The 24,262-nt window shown below is 52.3% G+C and overlaps 3 protein-coding genes across 3 annotated transcripts; 2 read left to right on the top strand and 1 right to left on the bottom strand.

Moving 5' to 3' along the window:
* The first annotated feature begins 3,731 nt into the window (after window positions 1-3,731).
* On the top strand, window positions 3,732-6,017 carry MYL11 (myosin light chain 11). Its single transcript, XM_082670606.1, has 7 exons — window positions 3,732-3,853; window positions 4,479-4,574; window positions 4,827-4,902; window positions 5,103-5,207; window positions 5,315-5,393; window positions 5,680-5,728; window positions 5,820-6,017. Exons 1-7 carry the CDS (start codon window positions 3,851-3,853, stop codon window positions 5,922-5,924), a joined length of 513 nt encoding a protein of 170 aa, XP_082526732.1. The 5' UTR covers window positions 3,732-3,850; the 3' UTR covers window positions 5,925-6,017.
* A 197-nt stretch (window positions 6,018-6,214) lies between these two features.
* Window positions 6,215-9,863, bottom strand: SEPTIN1 (septin 1). The gene is made up of 11 exons (XM_082670527.1): window positions 9,856-9,863; window positions 9,594-9,684; window positions 9,415-9,501; window positions 9,042-9,165; window positions 8,597-8,731; window positions 8,380-8,497; window positions 7,628-7,729; window positions 7,409-7,508; window positions 7,061-7,226; window positions 6,739-6,829; window positions 6,215-6,630 (listed from the first exon to the last, which is right to left on the bottom strand). Exons 1-11 carry the CDS (start codon window positions 9,856-9,858, stop codon window positions 6,544-6,546), a joined length of 1,104 nt encoding a protein of 367 aa, XP_082526653.1. The 5' UTR covers window positions 9,859-9,863; the 3' UTR covers window positions 6,215-6,543.
* Window positions 9,864-17,280: 7,417 nt separating this feature from the next.
* ZNF48 (zinc finger protein 48) lies at window positions 17,281-21,363 on the top strand. The gene is made up of 3 exons (XM_082671530.1): window positions 17,281-17,394; window positions 17,556-17,649; window positions 18,787-21,363. The coding sequence occupies exons 2-3, from the start codon at window positions 17,571-17,573 to the stop codon at window positions 20,586-20,588; spliced, it is 1,881 nt and encodes a 626-aa protein (XP_082527656.1). The 5' UTR covers window positions 17,281-17,394; window positions 17,556-17,570; the 3' UTR covers window positions 20,589-21,363.
* Window positions 21,364-24,262: the final 2,899 nt, after the last annotated feature.

The following is a 24,262-nucleotide window of genomic DNA, read 5'->3' as shown; positions in this document are numbered from 1 at the left end:
GCCGCGGCGGCCGCAAAAGGCGCCGCCCCTCAGGCCGCTCCCCACCGCCCGCCGAGGAAGGGGAAAGGGCGAAGGGCGCGGCCCGGCGCGCGCCGGGGTCGTTGCTGGCGCGCGGGGGGCCACCCGGCACGCGGAGCCGGGGCACGGGTCCCGGGGCGCCAGGCGCCGGGGTGTCGCTCGCGCCCTCTCCCCCCTTTCGCACTCTCGCCGCCTCCCCCTCCCTCCCGCTTCGGGCGAGCGGCCCACCTCGCGCCTGCGCACAAGCCCCGGTGCCGGCCAAGAGGCCAGCGTTTCGGCGCTTCACGCCTGCGCGCGGGCGGTCCCATCGCGCTCCTTTTTTCTCCCTCCTCGTCAGAGGGCTTGGACGAATAATAGGAGAGAGAGAACTGGGTTTCTGCCAATCGTTGGAAGTGTGGGTGGGGCTGGAGGTGGGAAGGGGGTGGGTAATTTGGGAAGAAGAAACAGACAAGGCGGAGGTTATAAAACCAATGAGAGGGCGAGTGAAGGCAGGAGGAGGCGGGACGAAGGGAGTAACTAATAGAAAAGCAGGAAGATGAACCTCCTGGCCAATAAAGATGGCTGAAGAGTGAACGACTGTAGAAGGAGGCGGGTGCTGTGCGAGAAGAGGCGGGCCTGCCTAATAGGAATGGTTAAAAGGGAGCCAATGAAAAGGGGAGTAGGCGGAGGTCAAATTGACAGACAGTGATGTCTATTTGGGCGGTGACAGACAGCCTCCGCAGTCGATAGGAGCTGAGGGATTCTTTGGGTCCCCCAAGAAGGTCAGGAAGAAATGACAGCTGGGAGGGGAGGGTCAAATTTGCGATTAATTTGCCTCGTCAGCCAATGAATGCATTCTCTCACTTTAGCAAAAGGAGGAAGATAGACAGCTGTCTCAGCCAATGCAGCATCCAAAGGGAAGGGGTGCTGCCAGCAGGCAGTGCCAAGCCAGGGATGTCGGTGACAACCGGAGACAAGCGCGGGAGGTGGGGGTGACAGTTGGGGACAGCGCGGAGAGGGGGCGGGGACCGGGTGCAACCGTTAGCCAATAAGAGCGCCACGCTGCCCTGCCTGAGTCCTCTCGTGGGCCCCATTCTCTATTCAGCTCCCAAGCCCACCACAGGGCACTTGATCCAGTGCTCTGATCAGGTACTCTTGCCCTTCACTTAGCCTCTAATTTTCATTCCAGCCCGCAACAAATCCCAGGCGACTATAACCAGAGCCCCAAAATCCTATAAGTGACTCATCTCTCTGGATCCACCATTTCCTGTGGGTATCCCAATCCCCAAGTCCCTCTCCTCAGCCCCTTCTATCTGAGCTCTTCCCCAGGATCTGGGCTCCAGTTCCTTGGAACTCATCCTCTGAGTGCCCCCTCCATTCTAGTGGGGATCCCAGACCCCAAATCATGAATTCCCAATACCATGAATTCCCATATCTGTGTTCTTCTGGGGATCCAGGACCCATGCCATCAACTCCTCTCTCCTCATTGATACACCCCTCTGTGCTCCTCATTCTCTGCTAAGAAATCAGACCCCAATCTCATGAGCCCTCCAGGCTACCCTAGACCACAAACACAAAGCCCTGACTTTACCAGCCCCTTCTTTCTCTGGCTCTCATTCCCCTGAGGTCCAGGATTCAGGACTCAGCACCAGGAGGGCTCCAATTTCCATACAAAGTCTACCATCCTGAAATTTCAGTCAGGCCTAGCTCCCAGCTTCCCAGTTACTTGGTTGCTGAGTTCTCTGAGGCTCCTTACTCCCAGCTCAGACTCAGATCCCGTGAACCAGTGTCTGAGATATGCCACTCCCGATCTCCTCCTCCTCAACTTCTCCACTTTCCATTCGGCCCAAGCTTCCTAAGCACTTCCCCCATCCCCCTCTTTGGAGTTCTCCTCCCCTCCCAGAACCCAGTAATAAGTGGGCTCCTCCCTGGGCCTGGACCCCCATGGTAACCGTATAAGGTGAGGCAGCTGTCGACTGAGGCAGGGAGGGGCCAGTGCAGGAGGCCAAGGGCAGCTGCTAAGTTTAGGGTGGCTCTGTCTCTCTTCTTAGAGACAACAGGTGCCTGGACCCCAGTGACCAGAAAAGCAAATGTCTTAGAGGCATTGGTATGAGGCTGGAGGAGGGGGAGGGAAGGAGGAGACTTCCTTAGGACATCAGGTCCTAGAGGGAACAGGAGGAGGAGGAGAGGGAACAGGAGGAGGAGGAGACACGGGTGTCCTTGCCAACCTTGGGCCTCCTGGGGCTTCCTCACCCACAGTTTCCGCAGACCTCCACTGTACGGAATGGACTGGGGCACCGAGGCCCAGAGGGGTGGGAGAGCGTACCTCAAAGTCACACAGTCAGCCTAGCTGGTTCTAGCCCAGATTGGAGAGAGAAGCCATTGGCCATCCCAGCCACCGAGGAGGAGGTGACCAATTAGCTTCCCTCTTGGTGTCCTTGACTCCCCTCCTCTGAGTTCCAACTTTCACACCAGTATCCAAAAAAGTGATTATAGACTCACACTAGACCATGTCCTTCTCCTGTTTCAAACCTTTCCAAGGCTCCCAAGGTCTCAGCCCTCAGCATGGCATTTGAAGACCCTCCAGTGTCTGATGTCCAGCCCCTTGTATCCTCTGCTCGAGCCCCATCCCAATTCTGGCGAACTGAACACTTCTGATCTTTCACTTCGCCAGGCCTTTGCCCATCTGTGCCCACCACTTAGCATGGCTGTTCCTCCACTTTCACCTGACTCACTTCTACCAGCCTTTATAACGTCATTCCCATACTCCTAGATAGGGCTGCTATGCCCTCTACTTCTGTACTCCTGACCAGCTGGTTTGTCATTTTCTGCATTTACCCTGTCTCCACAGCTAGACTGTAAGTTCTACCAAGGCAGGGCCTGAATATTAATTATAATGATTATGGGAATTCCCTGGCAGTCCAGTGGTTAGGACTCCAGGTTTTCACTGACAAGGGCCCGGATTCGATCCTTGGTTGGGGAACTAAGATCCCACAAGCCATGTGGTGCAGCCAAAAAATAAAAATAAAAATAATGATTATACTTCACTAACTGTTTCCAAATAGTGTTCACATCCAGAAGTTCTGTGGGATGGGAATTACGTCCCCATTTTATAGAGGGGGAAACCAAGGCCCAGGGAGTTGGAGCGCAAAGCCCAAGGTCACAGAGCAGGCTCTCTGCTCCAGGCTGTCTAGTCTCTTCATACCTAGTGATTCCATGCCCCACATCTTTCCTCACAAAATCCCCCCTCTTCTTGAAGGGGATGTAGAAGACTTCCTGATCCTTCAGCTTCCCCAGGCAGCTCTCTCCCACCTGTAACCTCTGTCACTACCCCCACGTATACATACCCTTGAGTGTGAACTCCACAGTGGGGGGGACTGTGTTTGTCAAAGTGCACCTGCAAAGCATGGACCAGTGCCTGGCACACTGTAGGTACTCAATAAATTTACTGGGTTTAAATCTGGGCCCACCCCACACAGGGGTACAGGAGCCTGGTGCATCTCTTTCCTAGTCCTGTGTCTCAGCCTGGGCCCTCTCTGAACCCTGGCACATTCCAGCCTCCTTTGGGGAGAAAGAACATTCCTTCCTGCCCAGGTCCTAGTGATACCTGCATCCCAAGACTCACTCCCTCCTCCCTCCCTCCCTGGGCTCCAGCTGTTGCCAGCCCAAGAAAGGAGAGGCCCTGAGCTGGGCTATTTTGGTATCTGGGGTGGGCACCCACAGGGCTAAGGTTACCCTGGTATGTTAATGACTCCCTGGGGCAGGACTATATAACTCCAGAGGGACTGCCCCAGGCTGACTCTCTGCTCCTTTCCAGCCAGAGCCACTGCCTGGCCCCCAGGAGACCTAAGATATGGTGAGTGAGAATCCCCCAGCCCCTGCCCAGATCCCTCAGACCTCAGGGCAGCCTCATCCTTTGAAAGAAAGTAGCTGGTTCCCAGTCTGGCAAGAGGAAAAAAGATGAATCTTCCCTTTCTTGATATCACTAATGGGGAATGTACAGAATGATGCCCTAGAGGATCCAACCAAGGATAATATGCCTAGACACTCCACTCGCAGGAGCCAGTCCCTCTCAAAGCATGCTCCATGCCATCCTGCACTCCATCTTCCTAAAACCCCCGGGGCCAGCCAGACAAGTGTTCCCACTCCCATTTTATAAATGAGAAAGTAGAGGTTCAGGTGAGTGAGTGATCAGGGTCACGCAGCAAGTCTGGGACTCAGAGGAGGCAGGGTCAGGGCACTGAGAAGGGGAGGTACACTCCACTTGTTGGGTAGGACGGAAGGATGGGGACTTGAGGGCTACCCAGAAGAATTCAGGGGTACAAGTGCAGCAGGTCTCCTCAGCATAAGGAAGAGGAAGCCTAGAGCCAGAAAAGTTGCTTTAGAGGAATGGACTCAAAGAAGCCTGAATCTAATCCATCGCCTCTAGAGAGGAGTAGGGATTGGTCCATGAACCCCTCTGCCCAACCCTCATCCCTCAGGCACCCAAGAAGGCCAGGAGAAAGGCAGTGGCAGAGGGCGGAAGCTCCAATGTCTTCTCCATGTTCGATCAGACCCAGATCCAGGAGTTCAAGGAGGTAAGGGCGGGGAGAAGGGAAACTGAAGGCTGACCAAAGACTCCCCTTGCTGCCCCTCCCCCAACCCCTCCCTGGAATGTGCACCTGTTGGCGGGAGGGGAAGGGTTTAGAATTCCTTGTACTCCTCCCTGCTTGGAGTGGAAGTGGACGGCTGGCTGGGGGCCAGAATCTCAGAATCTGATCTGCCTAGAGTAAGGATGCTGAAGCCTGGCCATGGGGGACCTAACCTCTCCCTACCCTGGTCCTCCACAGGCCTTCACAGTAATTGACCAGAATCGTGATGGCATTATCGACAAGGAGGACCTGCGGGACACCTTCGCAGCCATGGGTGAGCCTACGCCACCTGTAAAGATTCAAGGCTGCAGAGTCCTGGGAATTCAGCAGCCTTAGGTTCCAGCCCTGCCAGGTCCACCCTGGGCCTCAGTCTACCCAGATAAAAAATGGATGGGATGATGTGAATTTATGGGAAGCATTATTCCCTGGCCCCTAGACCCCACTCCACTCCATGCTTCCCCCACCCTGTTCCAGGGCGTCTCAATGTGAAGAATGAGGAGCTAGATGACATGATGAAGGAAGCCAGTGGGCCCATCAACTTCACTGTCTTCCTGACCATGTTTGGGGAGAAGCTCAAAGGTGAATGAAGTGTCCTGGGTCCAAACCCCCAGATGCCTGTCCCCAGACCTTTCAGGGACTGACCCTTTAGCAACACTTCAGCTTCATTTGCCCTCTGACCCCCCCAGGTGCCGACCCTGAGGATGTGATCACTGGAGCCTTCAAGGTCCTGGACCCTGAGGGGAAGGGCACCATCAAGAAGCAGTTGTAAGTGACACCCTCCAGCTGCTCCCACACAGAAAGCCTCCTTAAATTCCTACCAAGAGTTAGGCACTGCCAGAGATAAGGAAAAAATTAGGACTGTGGCGATGGGATTAAATTTTCACAGCACACAGGGGGAAGGGCAAAAGGGGGGAGGCCAGAGTGTTTGGGAAACCAAAGAGGAATCCAGAGTAACCCTGGTTTTCAAGGCAAGACTGGGAATGGCAACGGGCATGAGGTGGGAGGGAGTGGAAAGGAATCACGAAGCCCAACCTCTGTCACCTCTCTCCAGCCTGGAGGAGCTGCTTACCACGCAGTGTGACCGCTTCACCCGCGAAGAGGTGAGTGGGGAAAGGGCCTAGGAGAAGCGGAGGGCTGGGGGAAGGGGAACGTAAGGAACCGGTTGGAGATACCCCTGCGTTTTTTCCCCAGATCACGAATATGTGGGCGGCCTTCCCCCCCGACGTGGGCGGCAACGTAGACTACAAGAACATATGCTACGTCATCACGCATGGCGACGCCAAGGACCAGGAGTAGCGGACCCTCTTAGGCCTCTGCTGGGCAACGCCTTCCTGCCAGTGCGACCACCCCACCTTGACTCCTAATAAATTAAACTGGTCTCGTTTCTTATCCGCGACGGCTTCAGTGCGTTTGTGTGAGCAGAGCTCACGTGGGAGGCTGCGCTGAAACACCGGCTGGCACGAAACGAGTGCCCAGCAAATGAATGAATAAATAGTGGCCCAGAGGCCTGGGTGGAACGGTTTCACCCGCTACGCCCGCCGCTTATTCCCGCTGGGAAAGAGAAGACTTGCGTGGCCTCAGGGAAATTCAGTTTTTATTGAAGTCGCCGTTTGGGTGAAGTGGGGCGGGGTGGGAGAGTTAGGGGCTGGGAGAGTTAGGGGATGGGAGGGAAGCTCTGGCTCGCTAGGTGGGCCGAGGCGGATTGGGGCGGAGCCAAGGCGGGGTCGGGGCGGAGCCAAAGGCGGGGCTACACACTCCAGGATTGGGAGAACCTGCTAGCCCGCTAACCCCTTGCAAGGGCGGGCCTTACAGGCTGGGGCTCCGGGATTAAGCGCCGGGCAGCCTAGGGCTCGAGGATTGGACAAGAGACGAACTGAAAGCGGAGGCGAGGTAAAGTAGGGTCCGGGCGGGGGTCTCAGAGAGCGTCCGACTGCTCGCCCTGAGCCTGGTTCTGCTGCATCTGGGCCTGCATCTTCTCCAGCATCTCTTGCATGCGGCGCAGCTGTACGGGGCAAGATTGCAGGCAGTGGGACTGGGCGGGCAAGGCCAGAAAGGGACTTCGAAGAGGATTTGGGGCCTTGATCTGGGGGAAAGAGAGGTGCTTGCTCACCTCTTCGTCTTTCTCGCGGATCAACTTCTCCGTGTCGGCCAGAGGCAGCATGGGCAGCGGGATCTCTGTGGCGCTCTGGCGGGAGAGCTTGCTAGGGGGTGGAGGAAAGGGGCAGGAATCAAAGTCGAGAACCGTGGTTGTGAGTCACTGCCGCGAGGCAGGGCCTGGGGTTTGGCGGGACCATGTCCTTCAGGTTAGGGCCATACGCAAAGTGGGTGGGGAAAGAAAGGCTCCGGGAGAGAGGTCTAGAAGGTGAAGGCCGGGGTCATGGATGGTGAGCGCGGAGCCTTGGAAGCACCTAGGAGTCAGCTCTGGCTCTCACCTACGGCTGGCTCGATCACGCGCCCCAGGCCGGGCCAGGCTCTGTAGGCAGCGCGCCCGGTAGCCCTCATAGAGCAGATCATGCGTCACCTCCTTCAGGTCCTGCAGGTGTGTCTGCACTAGCATCCGTCGCAGGTTCAGGAAATCGCAGTGATGTGGGTTCTCCACTGGGGGGCGGACCGGCAAGAGTCGGGGAGCTTGGGTCGGGTCTGCTGCCCAAGGACCCCTCTTTTGACTTTTAGGACCCCCGGGACCAGAACTCTCCCCAACTTCACCTGTTGGGTGCGGTTGACTCGGAGGCGTCCTGGGCTCCCTGCTGGCCTCAGAATGCGTTCCTGGCCTTACTCACCCTCCACGGTGCCCCAGGAGTAGCAGCGTCCCCTCACCGGTCGGGTCCCGCCGTCCCTCACTACTTCGCAGGAACCGACGACAGCAAAAGGGATGCTTTCCTAGAGGGCAGGAGTCAGCGATCACCGTTGCCCTCTTTGGGCAGAAACCTCTTTCTCAGCTCCCACCTCCACATCCACCCTCCCCGGCTTCTCTGCCCCTTCCTCCTTTGCCTCTGCACCTTCATCTCCGCATCCTGCCTCTTGAAGTCTTCATCCTCATCAGAGTCACAATCAGGGAACTGGTAGATATTGATCTCCTCCTCCTGCAACTGTTCCCGGATCTTGGAGGAGACAGATGCAGAGACGGTGAGAAACACAGAGACTGTGAACCACAGACATTGCATGACCAGAGACAGTGAGATATAGATGCAGACACGGGGTGGAAGAGACAGAGAGGAAGACATGAAAGACAGAGATGGTGAAAGATGGACATACGGGATGACTGAAAAAATCTCAAACAACGAGAGACAGAGACGTAGATGGTGAAAAACTGAGACAGTTACCCTAATGGGAAGACTGATGCCTGGGAAGTTTTGAAGCTGAGCAGACACCGAAAGATCAGGAGAGAGAGGCATAAGTGGAAACAGTGGGAAAGGGCTCTGAAGACACAGGGGCGTGGGAAGGTGGGGGGGTGGGGCAGTCAGCATCCTGGGGCCAGAAGGATAATATTGGTCATTATGTCTACACCCCTGGCCTCAGACAGGCCTTAGCCAAGCATCCAGCCCAGGGATTCTATTCCGAACCTCCAGAGACATGGCTTCCTTAGGCAGCTTATGACCCACCTTCCTCAGAAACTTTCTTCCACAGTCTAGCCTGACACATCACGCTCCAAAAGGGCTACCCCAAGATCAAAGAAGTCAAGGCTGAGTTCGATTTTGATCATGACTTTTGGCTTCATGTGAGGCCAAATGTCAGAGGCCACCGCACACACCTTCTGCTTGAGGGCCTGTGTTTCCTTAGGCATCAGGGCATCTGCTTTGCCAATGACTGGGATGATGTTGACCTTCTCATGCACCGCCCGGAGGAAGGCCACATCTAGGGGCCGGAGTCTGCACCCAGGGATTGGTCAGGGCTCAGTTTCAGGGCACAGAGACACTCCCCCTCCAGCCCTCCCCAAATGTCCCAACTCCCCAGGGTGCCCCTCGGACCCCCGGCCAAAGGGTGAGATGAAGTAGAGGCAGCAGTGGACACGGGAATCCTGGATGTTCTTCCTGTTCAGGCCACTCTCATCCCGAAGATACTGCTCAAATTGCTCCTCAATGAAGCGCACCACGGGCAGCCAGCTGGGGTGTGGGGAGAGAGCGGCAAGTCAGAGAACAGGGACCACAGCACAGGGAAGGGGAAAAGGCTAGCCAGGACTGTGGGTGTGGGAAGTAGTTTCTTTGGCTCCAACCAAAGACATAAGAGGAAACTGGCAGGTGAGATGTCGGGAAGTACAGGGCAATTTGGGCCACAAGGCCACCAGAAACAGGCCCCACCTTTGGCGGGGGGCGGGGGGTAGGGCAGGGCAGACCAGCCCAGAATCTGACCCCTCAGTCTCCACAGAGTAGCCACATTGGGAAGCTGAGCCCCAGGTCCTCCCCCATTCCTCACCAGTCTGAACAGTCCACTGAGTCCCCAAAGCCAGGTGTGTCCACCAGGGTCAGCTTCACCTTAATACCCCCCTCCTCGATCTCCACGCCCCGGCGCTCGATGGTCAGTGTTTGTGTCAAGCGAGCTATAAGGATGGGGAGAGGTCAGGGAGCTGGGTAGGGGCCTGAGGCAGGACTAATTTCCTTTCTCAGACTCACAGTTGCCTCCACCCATTTTTCAGGGGAGGAGAGTGAGTCTCAGAGAAAAGCAGTGAGCTGCCTGAGTCCCCCAGAATGTCATGGGAAACCCAGATGGAAAGGAAGAGAGTGCAGTCTAGGGACATGGGAGGAGGGGGTCAGAGTGCCTGGAGAGCACGGTGAGGAGGGGGTCTTACCCCTGGCCTCTGGGACTTGCCGATCCTCATAGAGGTTGGTGAGAAATAGGCTGTTGATGAGGGTAGATTTTCCCAGGCCTGACTCCCCTGTGGACAAGACAGCCCCAGCTGGTCAGGTGAGGGGACAGCCAAGGTCTCTTGAGGACCCCTTGCCAGGCCCCTCTCCAAAACCCCCAGACCTGCCACCATGAGTGTGAAGTCAAACCCCTTCTTGACGGACTTGCGATGCAGCTGGTTGGGGAGGGCGGCGAAACCCACATACTCCTTGTCCTGTTGGCAGGGGGTGGACAATATGAGGCTGCTGGGGGCAGCAGGCAGGGCCCCCAGGATAACCTGATCTCAGAGGCTAGGAGAAGTCAGCCTATTGTGGGTTGACCTGGTTAACCTGGGGGTAGGGGACGGGGGGCAGAGATGCCTGGATTCCTGGGCATAAAGACTCACCATGGCCCCGATAGCTGTCGCTGCACCTGCTGTCTCTCCCCACTTCCTCTGGTGGGGCAGGAAGTTGAGGGCGGCAAACAAGGGGGCGGGCAATGTAGGAAGCTGAGATGCTCAAACTGGCCCAGACAGGTGGGAAAAGCTGAGACCAAGAACAGCTGTGGTCCTCAATTCCTGGATACCTTTGCCCATAACCCCAATAGGAAGCTTCAACCCCTCTGTTCTCTGTACACCTTTATTCCAAGCCCCATTGTAACCCCATCACCCTGGTGGGAGGTAGGGTGTAAGCAGAGAGGAAGGAAGTGGGTTGGTCTCTCTAGCAAGTGAGATGAAGGCTTTGACAGAGGTGGTTAAAAAAAAAATGTTCCAAGGGTCTGAGTGGACCAAAAGCCATAACAAAGATTGAGGGTGGGAGGGGCAATCAATTTTCCTCGCCAGGTCTTGCACTGGATTCTTAAAAGGACTTCAGGTCTTTGGACACCTCTTCTAGAGAGACTGTCCTTCAGAATCCTGGCCAAGGCACTCCCCTGCTTGAAACCCTTCATGGGCTTCCCAGTGATCTCAGAATCAATTCTGAGTCCTGACTTGGCAGCCAAAGCCTCCCCCATCTGACCTCATCACCCCATCTTTCACTCACCCTTAGTGAGTGCCCATATCCTAGGCTCTGTGTATGTTGAACTTTACCTTCTTCTGCACCAGGTGAACTGCTCTTTATCCTTCTAGGGTTTGATTCAAAGGGCTCTTCTTCCTCCTCTATGAAACCTTCCCCACCCACCCCAGGCAGAGTCATTTTCCATGCTCTAGACTCCCCAGCACCTTTCACAGGCCGCTCCATTGCCCACCTTTGCTTATCTGGATATCTCTTCTACTCCCCGCTGAGTTTTCTGAGGACAGGGACCATGTCTTCTAATTTCTATATCCCTGGTGTCTTGCACAGGGCCTGGCACAAAGAAGGTACCAATAGGGCTTCCCTGGTGGTGCAGTGGTTAAGAGTCCGCCTGCCGATGCAGGGGACACGGGTTCGTGCCCCGGTCCGGGAGGATCCCACATGCCGCGGAGCGACTGGGCCCATGAGCCATGGCCGCTGAGCCTGCGCGTCCAGAGCCTGTGCTCTGCAATGGGAGAGACCACAACAGTGAGAGGCCCGCGTACCACAAAAAAAAAAAGAAAGAAAGAAAAAATAAAGAAGGTGCCAATAAATAATATACTAGATAAATGAATGCACGAAAGAGTGAGTGATTGAAGTTAGTCCGGGACAAAGGCTGGCAGGCTGCAGAACTTGTAAAAGGAGCTTGGCTTTGGAGTCAGAAAGAACTTCCCAAACCTCAGCTCTCCCACTTACTGTGTGACCTTGGGCAAGTGATTTGCCCTCTCTGAACTCCATTTTTTTCATAGTAAGATGAAATACACACATTTATATTTTGTTATCAGGACTCAGAGTGGTTTCGGATGACATGGGCTTTGGAGTTAATCAGTTATGTATACAATATACTATATATATATATATATATACACACACACACACACACACACACACACACACATACCCTAGCTTTAGCATTTATGAACTGAGTGACCTCTCTGAAACTTTAAAGCGAGTTCCCTTAGTATGGCCTATAAGGCCTTGCTCAATCTGGATCCTGCCTATTGCTCCAACCCCATTTTCTTTCTCTATTCTTCATGGTTCTATTTATTATTTCCCATTTAGCCCCTGTTATAGACTGAATTGTGTCCCCCTACCCCCCACTTCATGTGTTGGAGCCCTAACCCCCAATGTGACTATATTTGGAGGTAAGACCTTTAAGGAGGAAATAAGGTTAAGTGAGGTCAGAAGGGTGGGGCCCTGATTCTATAGGTCTGGTGTCCTTATAAGAAGGGACACCAGCAATCTCTCTCTGCACATGCACAAAGGAAAGGCCATGTGAGGACACAGTGAGAAGGTGGCTGTCTGCAACCCAAGAAAAGAGGCCACACCAGAAACCAACCCTGCTGGCATTTTGATCTTGGACTTCCAGTCTCCAGAACTATGAGAAAATAAACATCTGTTGATTAAGACTCCTAGTCTGTGGTGCCCTGTTATGCCACCTCATAGCTCACTCATTTCCTCTCCTCAGCCTAAGGCAACCACTCTAATGTGCTTAATGTGTAATTTTTTAGTTTGTACATATTTTGAAAAATGTGCAGTGCATAGTACATGTTTACACAAATAGCTATATATGTATATACTAATATGTATTTCTGTTTGTTAATTTTTTTCAATCAGCGCTATCTTTTAAGATCCATCCATGCTACCACATTTTCCTTACTTCAACCTCATTTCTAGTACTGCTCCTTTCATGTAACCTTGGAAAAATCACCTCTCTGGGCCTTACTTTCCTCATCTACCATATGGGATTGGACGCTCCCACCACACTGAATTCACAGAAGTTGTTCAAGTTTCATGATTATAAAGACATAGAATAATTAAGAGCTGTGTGACCTTGGGCATCTTTAACCTTTCAGTGACTTCGTTTCTGTATCTGTTAAATAATGCCATTAATAATTTCACTTCATAGGGGCATGACGAGGATTATATACCTAACACATATAAAGTTCTTAGCAGTGCCTGGCATAAAAGATGAGCTCACACATAACTCTAGTTATTGCTATTACATGAGCTGAGGGGTGCAACAGTGCCGCTAGCTCCAATCTAGCGACTGCTCTTCTGCATTAGTTGCTGAGAATCCAGAGAGAGTGAATCAGCCAGGGTTGCCGCCCTCTGGGGAGACAGAGACAGCCACAAGCAAGAGTGACACACAGCACTGGTGCTAAAAATGTAGTGTAATAATGAGATAAACAGAGTACTTTGAGAAGCCAAGGGAAGGGATAACTATACCCTTCCCCCTGCACCACAACCCTTCCCCCTGCATTTCTCACCAGGCTGAGCAGCCCTACCATCCTAGTTAAAACTCTGAACTCCTCCCTCCTTTGCTCTCCACAAGTATATCTAATTGGTTTCCAAGTCCTTTCTATCCATGAGAAAAATTGGCCCCTCCTCTCTACACCCTTCACCGTCTTGCCCCTGCCCTGGGGTCAGACTCTAATCAGCTCTTCCCTGAATTATTCAAATAATATTTAAGAAAATAACATGTACACACCTGTCAGAATGGCTATCATTCAAAAAGACCACAAATAACAAATGTTGGCAAGATGTGGAGAAAAGGGAACCCTTGTACACTGTTGGTGGGAATGTAAATTGGTGTAGCCAATGTGGAAAACAGTATGGAGGTTCTGCAAACAACTAAAAATAGAACTACCATATGATCCAGCAATAGCACTCCTGGGTATATATCTGAAGAAAATGAAAACACTAATTCAAAAAGATACGTGCACCCCAATGTTCATAGCAGCAGTGTTTACAATAGCCAAGATATGGAAGCAACCTAAGTGTCCATCAACAGATGAATGGATAAAGAAGATATGGTATTATATATACATATATAAAATATATATACATATATATATACATACACAAACACACACACACGTAATGAAATACTACCTACTCAGCCATAAAAATGAATGAAATTTTGCCATTTGCAACAATATGGATGAACTTGGAGGGTATTATGTTTAGTGAAATAAGTCAGACAAAGACAAACACTATATATTATAGCTTATATATGGAATATAAAAAAAAAAAAAAAACTATCGAATACAACAAAACAGAAACAGACTCACACATCTAGAGAATAAACTAGTGGGGAGAGGGAAAGGAGAAGGGCAAGATAGGGCTGAGAGATTAAGAGGTACAAACTAAAATAAGCTACAAGGATATATTGTACAGCACAGGAAATACAGCCAATTTATAATAACTATAAATGCAGTATAATCTTTAAAAATTGTGAATCACTGGGACTTCCCTGGTGGTCCAGTGGTAACGAATCCGCCTTCCAAAGCAGGGGACGTGGGTTTGATCCCTGGTTGGGGAGCTAAGATCCCACATGTCTCGGGGGAACTAGGCCCGCGCGCCACAACTATTGAGCCCTCGTGCCTCAACGAGAGAGCCTGCGTGCCGCAAACTACAGAGCCCACGCGCTCTGGAGCCTGCGCGCCATAACTAGAGAGAGAAAACCCGCACGCCACAACTAGAGAGAAGCCTAAGGGCCACAAAGAGGAGACGGCACGCCGCAATGAAAGATCCCACATGTCTCAACGAAGATCCCGTGTGCCGCAACTAAGACCCGATGCAGCCAAAAAGATAAGGAAAATAAATAAAATAAATATTTACCAAAAAAATTGTGAATCACTATGTTGTACACCTGAAACTTACATAATATTGTAAATCAACTATACCTCAATAAAAAAAAGAAAAAAAGAGAAAAAATGGCATTTATATTCATTTATTTACTGTATAACCAATACATATTCTCATGGAAAAATTAGCAAATGCAAATGGTTAGAAAAATTTACATCTAATATCATTCCATGATATATCCTCATTTTGATTTTCATCCTTCTAGATTATCTCATATGCCTGTACATATGAATAAATATATATTCACAAAACTAGGATCATAACTTTGGAAACCTGTTTTCGTCACCTTATATGTTATATCTATGATCATAAATACACATCTACATTATCATTTTTCTAGATGCTTAGTATTCAGGCTGATTCCCATTCTTCCCTGTGATAAACAACGCTGAGCTGAGATGACTGTGTTTGTGGTGCTATCATTGTGCACTTGTCCAACCATTTCCTTGGGCCTCATTTCTATAAGGGGAATTACTGAGTCAAAGGAAGTCACATATTTAAGGCATTTGTGCATACTAATAAATGCCCTCAGAAAAGACTCTTGGCTTGGTTAAGTGCAGAGATGATATGAATTAGCAGTGACACAATATTCCATTTACATGCTTATTAATGCCAACAAATTATGCCCAATTATTCCTGTGATAAGGTTTGGGGCCTGTTTGTAGAAAGGAAGATCCCCCCCTTGAGTTTCCTATGGGGCAGTGAATTGTAGACAGCAGTCTTCCCATTTAATGATCATCTGGATTAGTTCTTTTTCATCTCTCCATCATATCTTCATAGCTACCTATGGCCCTACCAGACATCCCTGAAAGGGTTTCTATGTCTTTAGACCTGAGTTCAGGTTCAGACCCAGTAACTCCAGGCTTTGTCTTCTCAAAGTCAGAGCTAGCTCTCCAAGTGAGTATGGCATGTGGGCTGGCCAGCCTTTGGGGGTTTCCTCCAAGAGGGGCTGGCTCTTTGCCATTTTGGTACCCTCTTACCTCTGTTTCCCAGCACATGTGCCTGGCACATATTGGACCCCCGGGAAATGTTTGTGGAACAGATGATTAACTTACCATCTCATCTGCAGCTTCCACTACTTTCCTATTATGTAAACTTTTGACACATTAAAACAGAACTATTATCTATCTTCCTCTTTGAGGATAGATCTTAATCATCTTTGGATCCCAAGCTTCTAGCACATAGTAGGTTTGCAATTAGTATGTGGGCCATTGTTCATTTCATTCCCTCTGCCTGGAGTTCTTCATTTTAGGCCCACTTCAGCCAGGCTCTGGACTTGGCTGAAATCTTACCTGTCCTGAAAGGATCAGCTCAAAAATGCCACCTTCTTCCTTGGTTACTTCAGCCCAAAGTGTAATAACTGATATTTTTTACTAAGTACTTTACACCTCAACCATTCAAATTAAGTATTATCCCCATTTTACAGTTCAGGAAACAGAAGTAACTTCCCCACCCAAGGTTAAATGGGAGCAAATGACAAGGTCAGGAATCAAACTCTGCATGAATGAACTTAAAGACAGTGTCTACAGCCACTAAACTCTACAGGTCTCTCTCTCTCTGTACTGCATTCCTATCACATTTTTGTTTATTAGGTCGGTATACAATCTGTCATATCATCTGTATGTCTCCATGTTCTACTGAGCAGAGAGAGCTCCCTGAGGGATTTCTTTGTATTTCCAGGGTCTAGACTTATGGTTGATGATCCATAAGTATGTGTTGATTGACTTGTGCTCCATGTTTACCCGTGTCTAACATTCATGCATACCAGGTACACAAAACCATACAGATTCATTCCCACAAATAAGAACTCTTCCTACTATCTTGAATCGGTGAACGTAACTCTCTCACGCCCTTAGAGTTCTTATCATGATTTGTTTGCTTGCCCCTTTAAACTGCTAGCACGCCAAGGACAACTCTTACACGTGTTTCATCTCTTTACCAAACTCTTGACATAGCACTGAGGTACTAATAAATGTTAGTTAATATACAAACCTTGGTTACCCCTCTCCATCATTAGATGGGCTGAAGACACTTACAGGCACCCCACCCCCTCCCCAAAGGCAACCTTGCCCAGAGTACAGATACTGGGGATCACACCCCTGGGACCACTGGAACACAGCCCCAGCCAGGGTCCCACCAAGCTGGGAAACAGGGTTTAATGTTTTAGCCTCTCCCTGGGCTCCCTTGGTAGGGCTGTAGACCTGTCCCTAGTCTCCCCATGGCCTCTTTCTTTGTGTCCCTGTCTCTCTTTGTCTCTGCCTGTTTCTTCGTTCCTCTGCCTCTGTTTCTCTCCAGGTTCCCTGCCTTTTCTTGTAGTTCTTCCGACTTTGCTTCAACGACTTTATGTCTCTCTTATCTGTTTCTACATGTGTTTGTTTCTGGCGGCCAATCATTTGCTCTTGTGTTTTTGGTCTGCTGCAGTCTCTGTCTCTCTGCCTTTGCATCCTCTCTGATTCAGGGCTCTTAGGTTACGACTCCGGATCCAGGTCTGTGTCCATCGGCCTGCCTCTCCTCAGCATTTATCTGGCGTCTGCCACTAGCTCCCGCTACTGCCTGTCTCCCCCAGCCCAGCCCAGCCCCCACGCGCGGCCCTCTGCCTCGCCGACCGGTCCCGCTTTGTTTCCCGTGTCTCGGCGCCCCGCCCCCGCCCCATCTGGGGTCTCCGCCGCCCTCTGTCGCCCTTTGTCTGCCTTGGTCTTTCCCCCACCCCTTTCCCTGGGTCTGCCTTTGGATCTCTCTTTGTCTCTCCGGGCCGGGGTGGCTGGCGCTGTTGGCCAGCTCCGGAGTTCGGCGCGGGTGGCCCGACACAGCGACAATTAGGAAGTCTTCGGCCCACCACATCCAGCTCCAGACCAGGAGGCACACGGTTAATACCACCGAGTTCCGGCAACTGTCCTCGGCTCAGAGTAGCCCTCTCCGCGGCACGCGGCTGCCCGCCGGCCACAGAGCTCTGGAGGACGAGGGCTGCCCCCACAAGCGTGCAGCTCCTCCAAGGTCCTAGAGCGGCCGGGTGCCACCCGGCGCTTCCGCTTCCCGTCCCCGCCCCCGGCGGCCGCCCCAGGGGAACGCCTGGGACGGAGCCCCCTCCCCGTTTGGCGCCGAGCCCACATCCCCGAGACGCTGGCGGCGCGGGCACCGGAGCCCCGCCGAGGAGCTCCGGAGGGCGCCGGGGTGGCGGAGGCGGCTGCTGCAGCGGCGGCAGCGGGAGGAGAAGGGGAGCGGCTGCGCTCCGGAAGGAGCAGCAGGTGCAGGGGCGGCTGGCGGCGCGGGCGGGGATCACCGGGAGCCGCGCCCCGCACCTCGGACCCGAACGCTGCCCGGTCCCCGTGCCGGCCAGCAGAGGGCAGGGCGCCGCCGTCCGCACATGGCTGTGTGACCGTGAAATTGTGTCTGTCCCCTTGCTCAGGGCGGCGTGCCGGCGATGGAGCGCTCGGTGGGGCCCTGGGGCGCGGATCTCCATGGCTCAGAGGACAGGGAGCAGCTGAGAGGCACCCGCACAGGTGAGGGCCAAAGCGGTGCACCGCCGTGGGCAGGTAATGGCCGGGTGAGGACCCCGGTGCTGGGCTTTGCCTGGCCCAGACCCAGAAAAATCGGACATGAACTGTGCTTCCGGGGGGTGGGCGGGGGGGGGGGTTGGGCGGGGAGGAGGAGAGCAAAAGCCAAGGGATGGAGCCAGTGTTTCTGAGCACCTACTATGCGCCAGGCCTTGAGGGGCATCATTTCAAGGACTCTCTCCCCGTCCCCGACAGTGATCAGCAGGCTTGCTGCCTCTGCCCTACTTCAGGCCTCATTCTGTCTCATCCCGGCAATTGCAGCAGCCTCCCCTCAGCCCTTTTCTCTCCAGTGATGCACTGTGCAGCCACATTGATCTAAGTCCAGATCTAATCCTGTCTCCCTTCACAAAAACCTTCCCTAGCTCCCTTCTGCTACTAATTAAAAGCCTTAGCCTAGTGTTCAATCCAGATCTTACATGCTTAATCTAGTCTCAGCATCCCTTTCCATGGTTTACTCTTTTCTCTGCTGTGAAAGCCCAGCCCTGTCTCTTTATTTCCTCTCTCTTGTGACAGCACAGTTATTCTGAGCCTGCAATTATAATTTTTTGTGCCTATCTCTCTTACCCATCCTGAGGGACAGGTGTGTGTCTGGGTCCTCTCAGGTACACACAAGATGATTGAAGTAATAAGTTACAGACTGGGCTAATATAAAAAAGATATAATGTAATTAGCAAATACCAGGCAATATAATGTAGGGGTTAACACAGGCTTGAGAATCAGACAGACCTGAGTTAGAAACTTGGTTTTGCTACTTTATAACTCACTTTGAGCAAGTGACTTAAATTCTCGGAGTCTCCATGTTGGGTAAAATGGGGGTAGTTAACAGTATTACCTCATAGGATTGTTTGCAAGGATTCAGTAATGCTTGGTTAAGTTATTGGCACATATGAAGGGCACGGTAAAAGGAAGTTACTGTTACTGAGAGGCACAGACAATAATAAGTGCTTCAGAAATTCAGAGGAGAGAGAGCAAGAGAGATCCTTGCAACCACAGATGGTCAAGGACGCCTTTCTGGGGAGGTTGCTATCAAAGATAGGGGCTGAGCCAAAGGGCAGGGTCTACAACTCCTTTTTCTTTCCCCAGGTCTAGGGAGTGAGAACGTGGAGATTTCTCAGCCAGATGAGTTTGAACATGCCCCACAGGAGGATGACTTGGGGTTCAAGGAAGAGGAAGATTTGGCCCCAGGTCATGAAGTAGGAAATGCCTCTCTCAAACCCGAAGGCATTCAGACCTGGGATGACTTGTGGGTCCAGAGAGTGGGACCTGGGAAACCACAGGCCCGGGACAGAGGCCCTCGGCTCCTGGGAGAACCACGCTGGGGCCAGGCTAGTGATCGGGCTGCCGTGTGCGGCGAGTGTGGCAAGAGCTTTCGGCAGATGTCAGATCTGGTGAAACACCAGCGAACCCACACAGGGGAGAAGCCCTACAAGTGTGGGGTTTGTGGCAAGGGCTTTGGGGATAGCTCTGCCCGTATCAAACACCAGCGAACTCATAGTGGTGAAAAGCCCTACAGAGCCCGGCCACCAGCCCAGGGCCCCCCAAAGATTCCTCGATCCAGGATCCCTGCTGGTGAGCGCCCCACCATCTGCGGTGAGTGCGGCAAGAGCTTCCGGCAGAGCTCTGACCTGGTGAAACACCAGCGGACACACACGGGCGAGAAGCCCTACAAGTGCGGGGTCTGTGGCAAGGGCTTTGGCGACAGTTCTGCCCGCATAAAGCACCAGCGGACACACCGGGGGGAGCAGCCCCCCCGGCCCGTGGTGCCCCGACGGCTGCCATCTCGAGTAGCCACGGCAGCCGCACAGGGACCTAAGGCCCAGGATAAGCCATACATCTGCACTGACTGTGGCAAAAGATTTGTACTCAGCTGCAGCCTCCTGAGCCACCAGCGCAGTCACCTGGGGCCCAAGCCTTTTGGCTGTGATGTGTGTGGAAAGGAGTTTGCCCGGGGCTCAGATCTGGTGAAGCACCTGCGGGTGCACACAGGAGAGAAGCCTTACCTCTGCCCCGAGTGTGGCAAGGGCTTCGCTGACAGCTCCGCCCGGGTCAAGCACCTCCGCACCCACAGTGGCGAGAGGCCTCATGCCTGTCCGGAGTGTGCCCGCACCTTCAGCCTCAGCTCCACCCTTTTCCGCCACCGCCTCACTCACGCGGAGCCCCAGGACTTCAGCTTCCCAGGCTACCCCCTCGCCCCCCTGATCCCCAGCCCACCCCCCAGCTTAAGCCCACCGCCACCTCCCCTTGGCACCAGCCCCCCGCTGACACCTCGAAGCCCTTCGCACTCAGGTGATGGCCCTTTCGGCCTGCCTGGCTTGGAGCCGGAGCCTGGGGGCCCACAGGCTGGGGAGCCGCCTCCACCGCTGGCGGGTGACAAGCCCCACAAGTGCCCTGAGTGTGGCAAGGGTTTCCGCCGAAGCTCGGACCTGGTGAAACACCATCGTGTACACACGGGGGAAAAACCCTACCTCTGCCCTGAATGCGGCAAGGGTTTTGCCGACAGCTCTGCCCGGGTCAAGCATCTCCGCACCCACCGTGGTGAACGGGCTCGGCCACCACCACCATCCACTCTCCTGAGGCCACACAACCCCCCTGGCTCAGCACCCACGGCCCCTCGATCCCGAGTCCGGGCTCAGCCCTCTGGGCCCAGCCAGCCCCACGTGTGTGGCTTCTGTGGGAAGGAGTTTCCCCGGAGCTCGGATCTAGTCAAACATAGGCGCACACACACCGGGGAGAAGCCATACAAGTGTGCAGAGTGTGGCAAGGGTTTTGGTGACAGTTCTGCCCGCATCAAGCACCAGCGTGGGCACCTGGTCTTGAGGCCCTTTGGGACAGGGGATAGTCAGGCAAGGCCCCTCAAAGAGGAGCCACCAACGGGACTGGAATGATGGGGTCCAGGGTGGGTGGAGGCCCAGGAGACCAAAGGGGAGGGTATCTGCCGCTTAAGCAGAGAAGAAAGGGCCTGGGAGGCAGTGGGAGGGAGAAGGAGGGGAAGAAACAAATGGGAGAAAGGAGTGGATAGATAGCAATAGAGATTTGGAGACAATGACCTTGAAGCTCAGGAAACTCCTGGCTGGGCTCAGTCAGGACCTTGCCAGTGTGGTTTATACCCCCAGCTTCTAGAACACTGCCTAGTATACAGTAGGCAATAAATATTTGTTGATGAACAAACTGACCTTAGCCTGAGGGCCCTTAAAGAACTCTAAATTCCTGCTGCCTCTTAACCTGTAAATTGACCCCTCCCAACCTTGCCCCTGGGAGACCAGCACCCTGAACCAGGGTTTGTTAGACCGATGAGCTTCAACAATAAGACTTCTGAGGTTTAGGGTGACAGAGTGAGGCAAGGCCATCTTGACCACCCTACTGATGGTGAGAGTATTGTTGTGAGGCAGGCAGTACCCAGCCTCAGGCCGCTGGACGTGGTCTTAGCCAGGAAGAGGACACTTGGAGAGGCCAGACCTATCTGCCCTGAAGAAGCCCAAACTGCCCTGACACCTGGACACGGCAGAACAGGTCAGAGACAGCAGAAAGAGCAGTCATCTGCCCTGGGTGCTAAGCCCAGGTCCTGGTGGACGGCAGCAGAGATACACTGGCAGAAGGGCAGTACAGGGGTGAGGAGAAGCCAGGGAAGCACCAAGGCCTGACAGCCACATCTCCATGTGTCTCGCCAATAAACTGCTTCTTGTCTGAGGCTTGGACTCTTGTGTGCGTGTCTGCGTGGTGAGGGGTGAAAAAGGTGCCGAAGGGTCGCCACAGGCAAAATCCATAAGCCATGTTGTAAACTTGCTCTCTTTGAGCCCTGACAAATAAAGAAGTTGGGTTGTCATAGCTGCATTTTAGCTCTGACAACGGGTTAAGAAAACGGCCACCAGGCCTGTCAGCTGATGCCTCAGACCTGAGTTCTGGCTGCCCACAGGAGCCACCTACGCCACAGGCTCGAGCGCGACCCTTAAAAGGAAAAACACTCGGTGGGAGCGTGGGGGGTGGGGGTGGGCGGGTGTTTTGCGAGCGCTGTTGCTATGGCGACAGGTACCGGGAGAAAAGTGGCTGGCAGGAATTGGTACCAGCTCAGAGGACCCCGACACTGATGTTCTGCTTTCTGGGAAACCCCACCTCCCTGCGACCCTTTTTTTATTTGTCGAGAAACAGGTCATTCGTCTGCATAGCCCAAAGGCAGGGCCAAGGGGATGTCTCTATCCCCCAGAAAAGGCAACCGTATTTCCCAGCCATCCATGCGTCATTAGGTGCAGGACTCCAACTCCTAGCTTTTTCCGAGGAGGGCGCCAATAGGGAGGAAGGGGAAAAAGGAACTGACCTGATTGGCCAGGGACAAAAAAGACTAGGGCGGTTCACCCATCTAAGAAATGAAGTACAAGACTCCCTACAACTTCGCAGGCTTGTCGTCTCAGCTAATTTGCGTGCGGGAACGGTCCCCGGGTAGAAGCTCTCGCGACATCTTAACCGTCGGCCGGGCTTCCTTAGAAACCAATGAAAGCTTGCTGCAGCGCGGCTCCTCCCAGTCCTCCCACCCCTGCCAAGTTGTTAAACAGATTCGAAATCCCAGAATTTTGAGTTCAGGCCTGGAGTGCTCAGCGGCTTCTGTCCTAAGTGCACACAAACACCCATAGACCTGAATGGAGGCCTTTGGGGCTTTGGGAAGATCCTCCCTGCTGGTTGCCGTGTCTCATCTCCCTACCAGGTTGGCCTCCAACGTAGCCTGCAGTGAACTTTGTAAAATCTGACCACTTCACTCCCCTATTAAAAACCCTGCCGTATGTGCGCATGTCCTCTCTATAAAACTTAACTCCTAGATGGCATTCAAGGCCTTCCACTTGTGTGGTTTCAGACCCGTGCCTATTAAATATTCTGTTTTTGTAACTTGGAATGCCCCCCTTCCCAACGTGTTAACCTATCCAAACACCTCAAGTGTTACTTCCTCCCAGAAGCCTTCCCTAAACCTCCAGCCTGGTTAGAACCCCCTTCATCTGATGTGTTAAGCTCCCTTAACACATCGAGAGCTTCTTTAGGATAAAGAGACACTCAACAGCATTACCTACTGTGTGCTGGGTACTGGGCATAGAAAGATGAATAAGACAAAGTTTCTGCCCTCAGTTTCTACGCAGAAGCTAGACATTGAACAAATATTTTCAAGTGTGGTAAAGACTATGCAGGAAGCAGGCATGCAGGAGAGACTCCCACATGGTTCAATGCCTCTCCAAAGAGGCAATTATGTTAAGACGTAAAGAATGACTTGGAACAAGCCGAGAAAGGAGGAGGTGGGAGATGAGATGGCGAATGGTGTGTTCTATGCACCAAGTCCTTGGGATTCAAGAACTCAAGTAAACTTCTAGTGAGGCTGAAGGCAAATAGTGAAATGCAGAATAGTGAAAAGTGAGATAAAGACTTCCAAATTCAACTTTCTACCTCCCAGTCCTAAAAGGGGCCTGGCACACAATAAGGCTCACTCAATACTTTGGTGAACGGTGTCCTTGGGACATGATGTTCTCTTCACGAGAGTTTACAGTCCCACAAACTGCTACCTCTTTGTCCATCTGGCAAACTCCCACTCATCTTTGAAGGTCCTTTACATTTATCTCTTTGGTGAGGCCTGCACCCAATATCCACTCCCTTCCAGGGGGCTGTCAGAACACCTATTGTTTCCTTTTCATATGTATATAATATATATATATCATATACATATATATTTTTAAATCACCTTCTTTACTAGACTGTGAGATTCTCAAGAACAAGAACTAGCTCTGATTCCAGATAGATACTTGTACATGTTCCTCCTTTTGCAAGCATCTGTTCCAAAGTCCTCCCACAGTAGGAGGACCTTCCAGTAGGGACTTTCGCTGCTCCCAGCTGAGCCTCCTCACTGATTCTCTGAATTAGGGGAAGCACGCCTTGCCTTTCGCTAGAGTTCCTGCCATAATCTGGCCCTGCCTGCCTCTTCTCCAGCTCCCACACTACATTTCCATTAACTCACTTGGCTCCAGCCATACAAGCCTTCTTTGTTTTCCTCAAACATGCCAAGCTTAATCTCACCTTAAAGTCTCTGTAGTTCTGTCTAGAACATTCTTCATCTAGATTTTCAAATGGCTAACTTTTTCTCATCATTCAAGTTTCATCTCATATATTATATCCTAAGAGATGCCTTCCCTGCCCACATTAAAGAAGCTCCCAACCATAGCCACTCCTTGTTGCATCATCTGGCCCTATTTCCTTCTTACACCTGTCCTTACCTGAAATTATCTTATTTACTTGTTGACATTTTTTACACCTTGAGAAGTGCCATGGTAGCTAAGATTTTTGTCTCTTTTGTTCACTACTGCATCTCCAATATCTAGAATAGTGCCAGGTACATAGTAGGGTTCAATAAATATTTGATGAGAGAATTAACACAATCAAAGTGGCTTTTGGGATCCTGAGGGTGAGTATCACATTCATTTACCCCCTTTTCCCAGCTCTGAGGAAGAGCAAAACTTTGACCAGATGTAATCCCAACATCCAAATTATGTTATGGGTTCTGCAGACTGAGGATCAGGCTTGAGTCCTGGCT

Source organism: Grampus griseus, assembly GCF_964374135.1.
Source record: "Grampus griseus genome assembly, chromosome: 14".
NCBI classification, from domain to species: domain Eukaryota; kingdom Metazoa; phylum Chordata; class Mammalia; order Artiodactyla; family Delphinidae; genus Grampus; species Grampus griseus.
This window is presented reverse-complemented; position numbering and strand designations above follow the sequence as displayed.

What these genes read in the sequence shown, in the direction of transcription:
- MYL11 (XM_082670606.1), top strand. An exon ending in GGACACCTTCGCAGCCATGG is followed by an intron (nt 4,903 to 5,102) that starts GTGAGCCTACGC and finishes ACCCTGTTCCAG; the next exon opens with GGCGTCTCAATGTGAAGAAT. An exon ending in GGCACCATCAAGAAGCAGTT is followed by an intron (nt 5,394 to 5,679) that starts GTAAGTGACACC and finishes ACCTCTCTCCAG; the next exon opens with CCTGGAGGAGCTGCTTACCA.
- SEPTIN1 (XM_082670527.1), bottom strand. An exon ending in CTTCACACTCATGGTGGCAG is followed by an intron (nt 9,502 to 9,593) that starts GTCTGGGGGTTT and finishes TCTTGTCCACAG; the next exon opens with GGGAGTCAGGCCTGGGAAAA. An exon ending in CACAGGCCCTCAAGCAGAAG is followed by an intron (nt 7,730 to 8,379) that starts GTGTGTGCGGTG and finishes GTCTCCTCCAAG; the next exon opens with ATCCGGGAACAGTTGCAGGA.
- ZNF48 (XM_082671530.1), top strand. Translation starts at nt 17,571, where the DNA reads ATGGAGCGCTCGGTGGGGCCCTGGGGCGCGGATCTCCATGGCTCAGAG. An exon ending in GCTGAGAGGCACCCGCACAG is followed by an intron (nt 17,650 to 18,786) that starts GTGAGGGCCAAA and finishes TTCTTTCCCCAG; the next exon opens with GTCTAGGGAGTGAGAACGTG.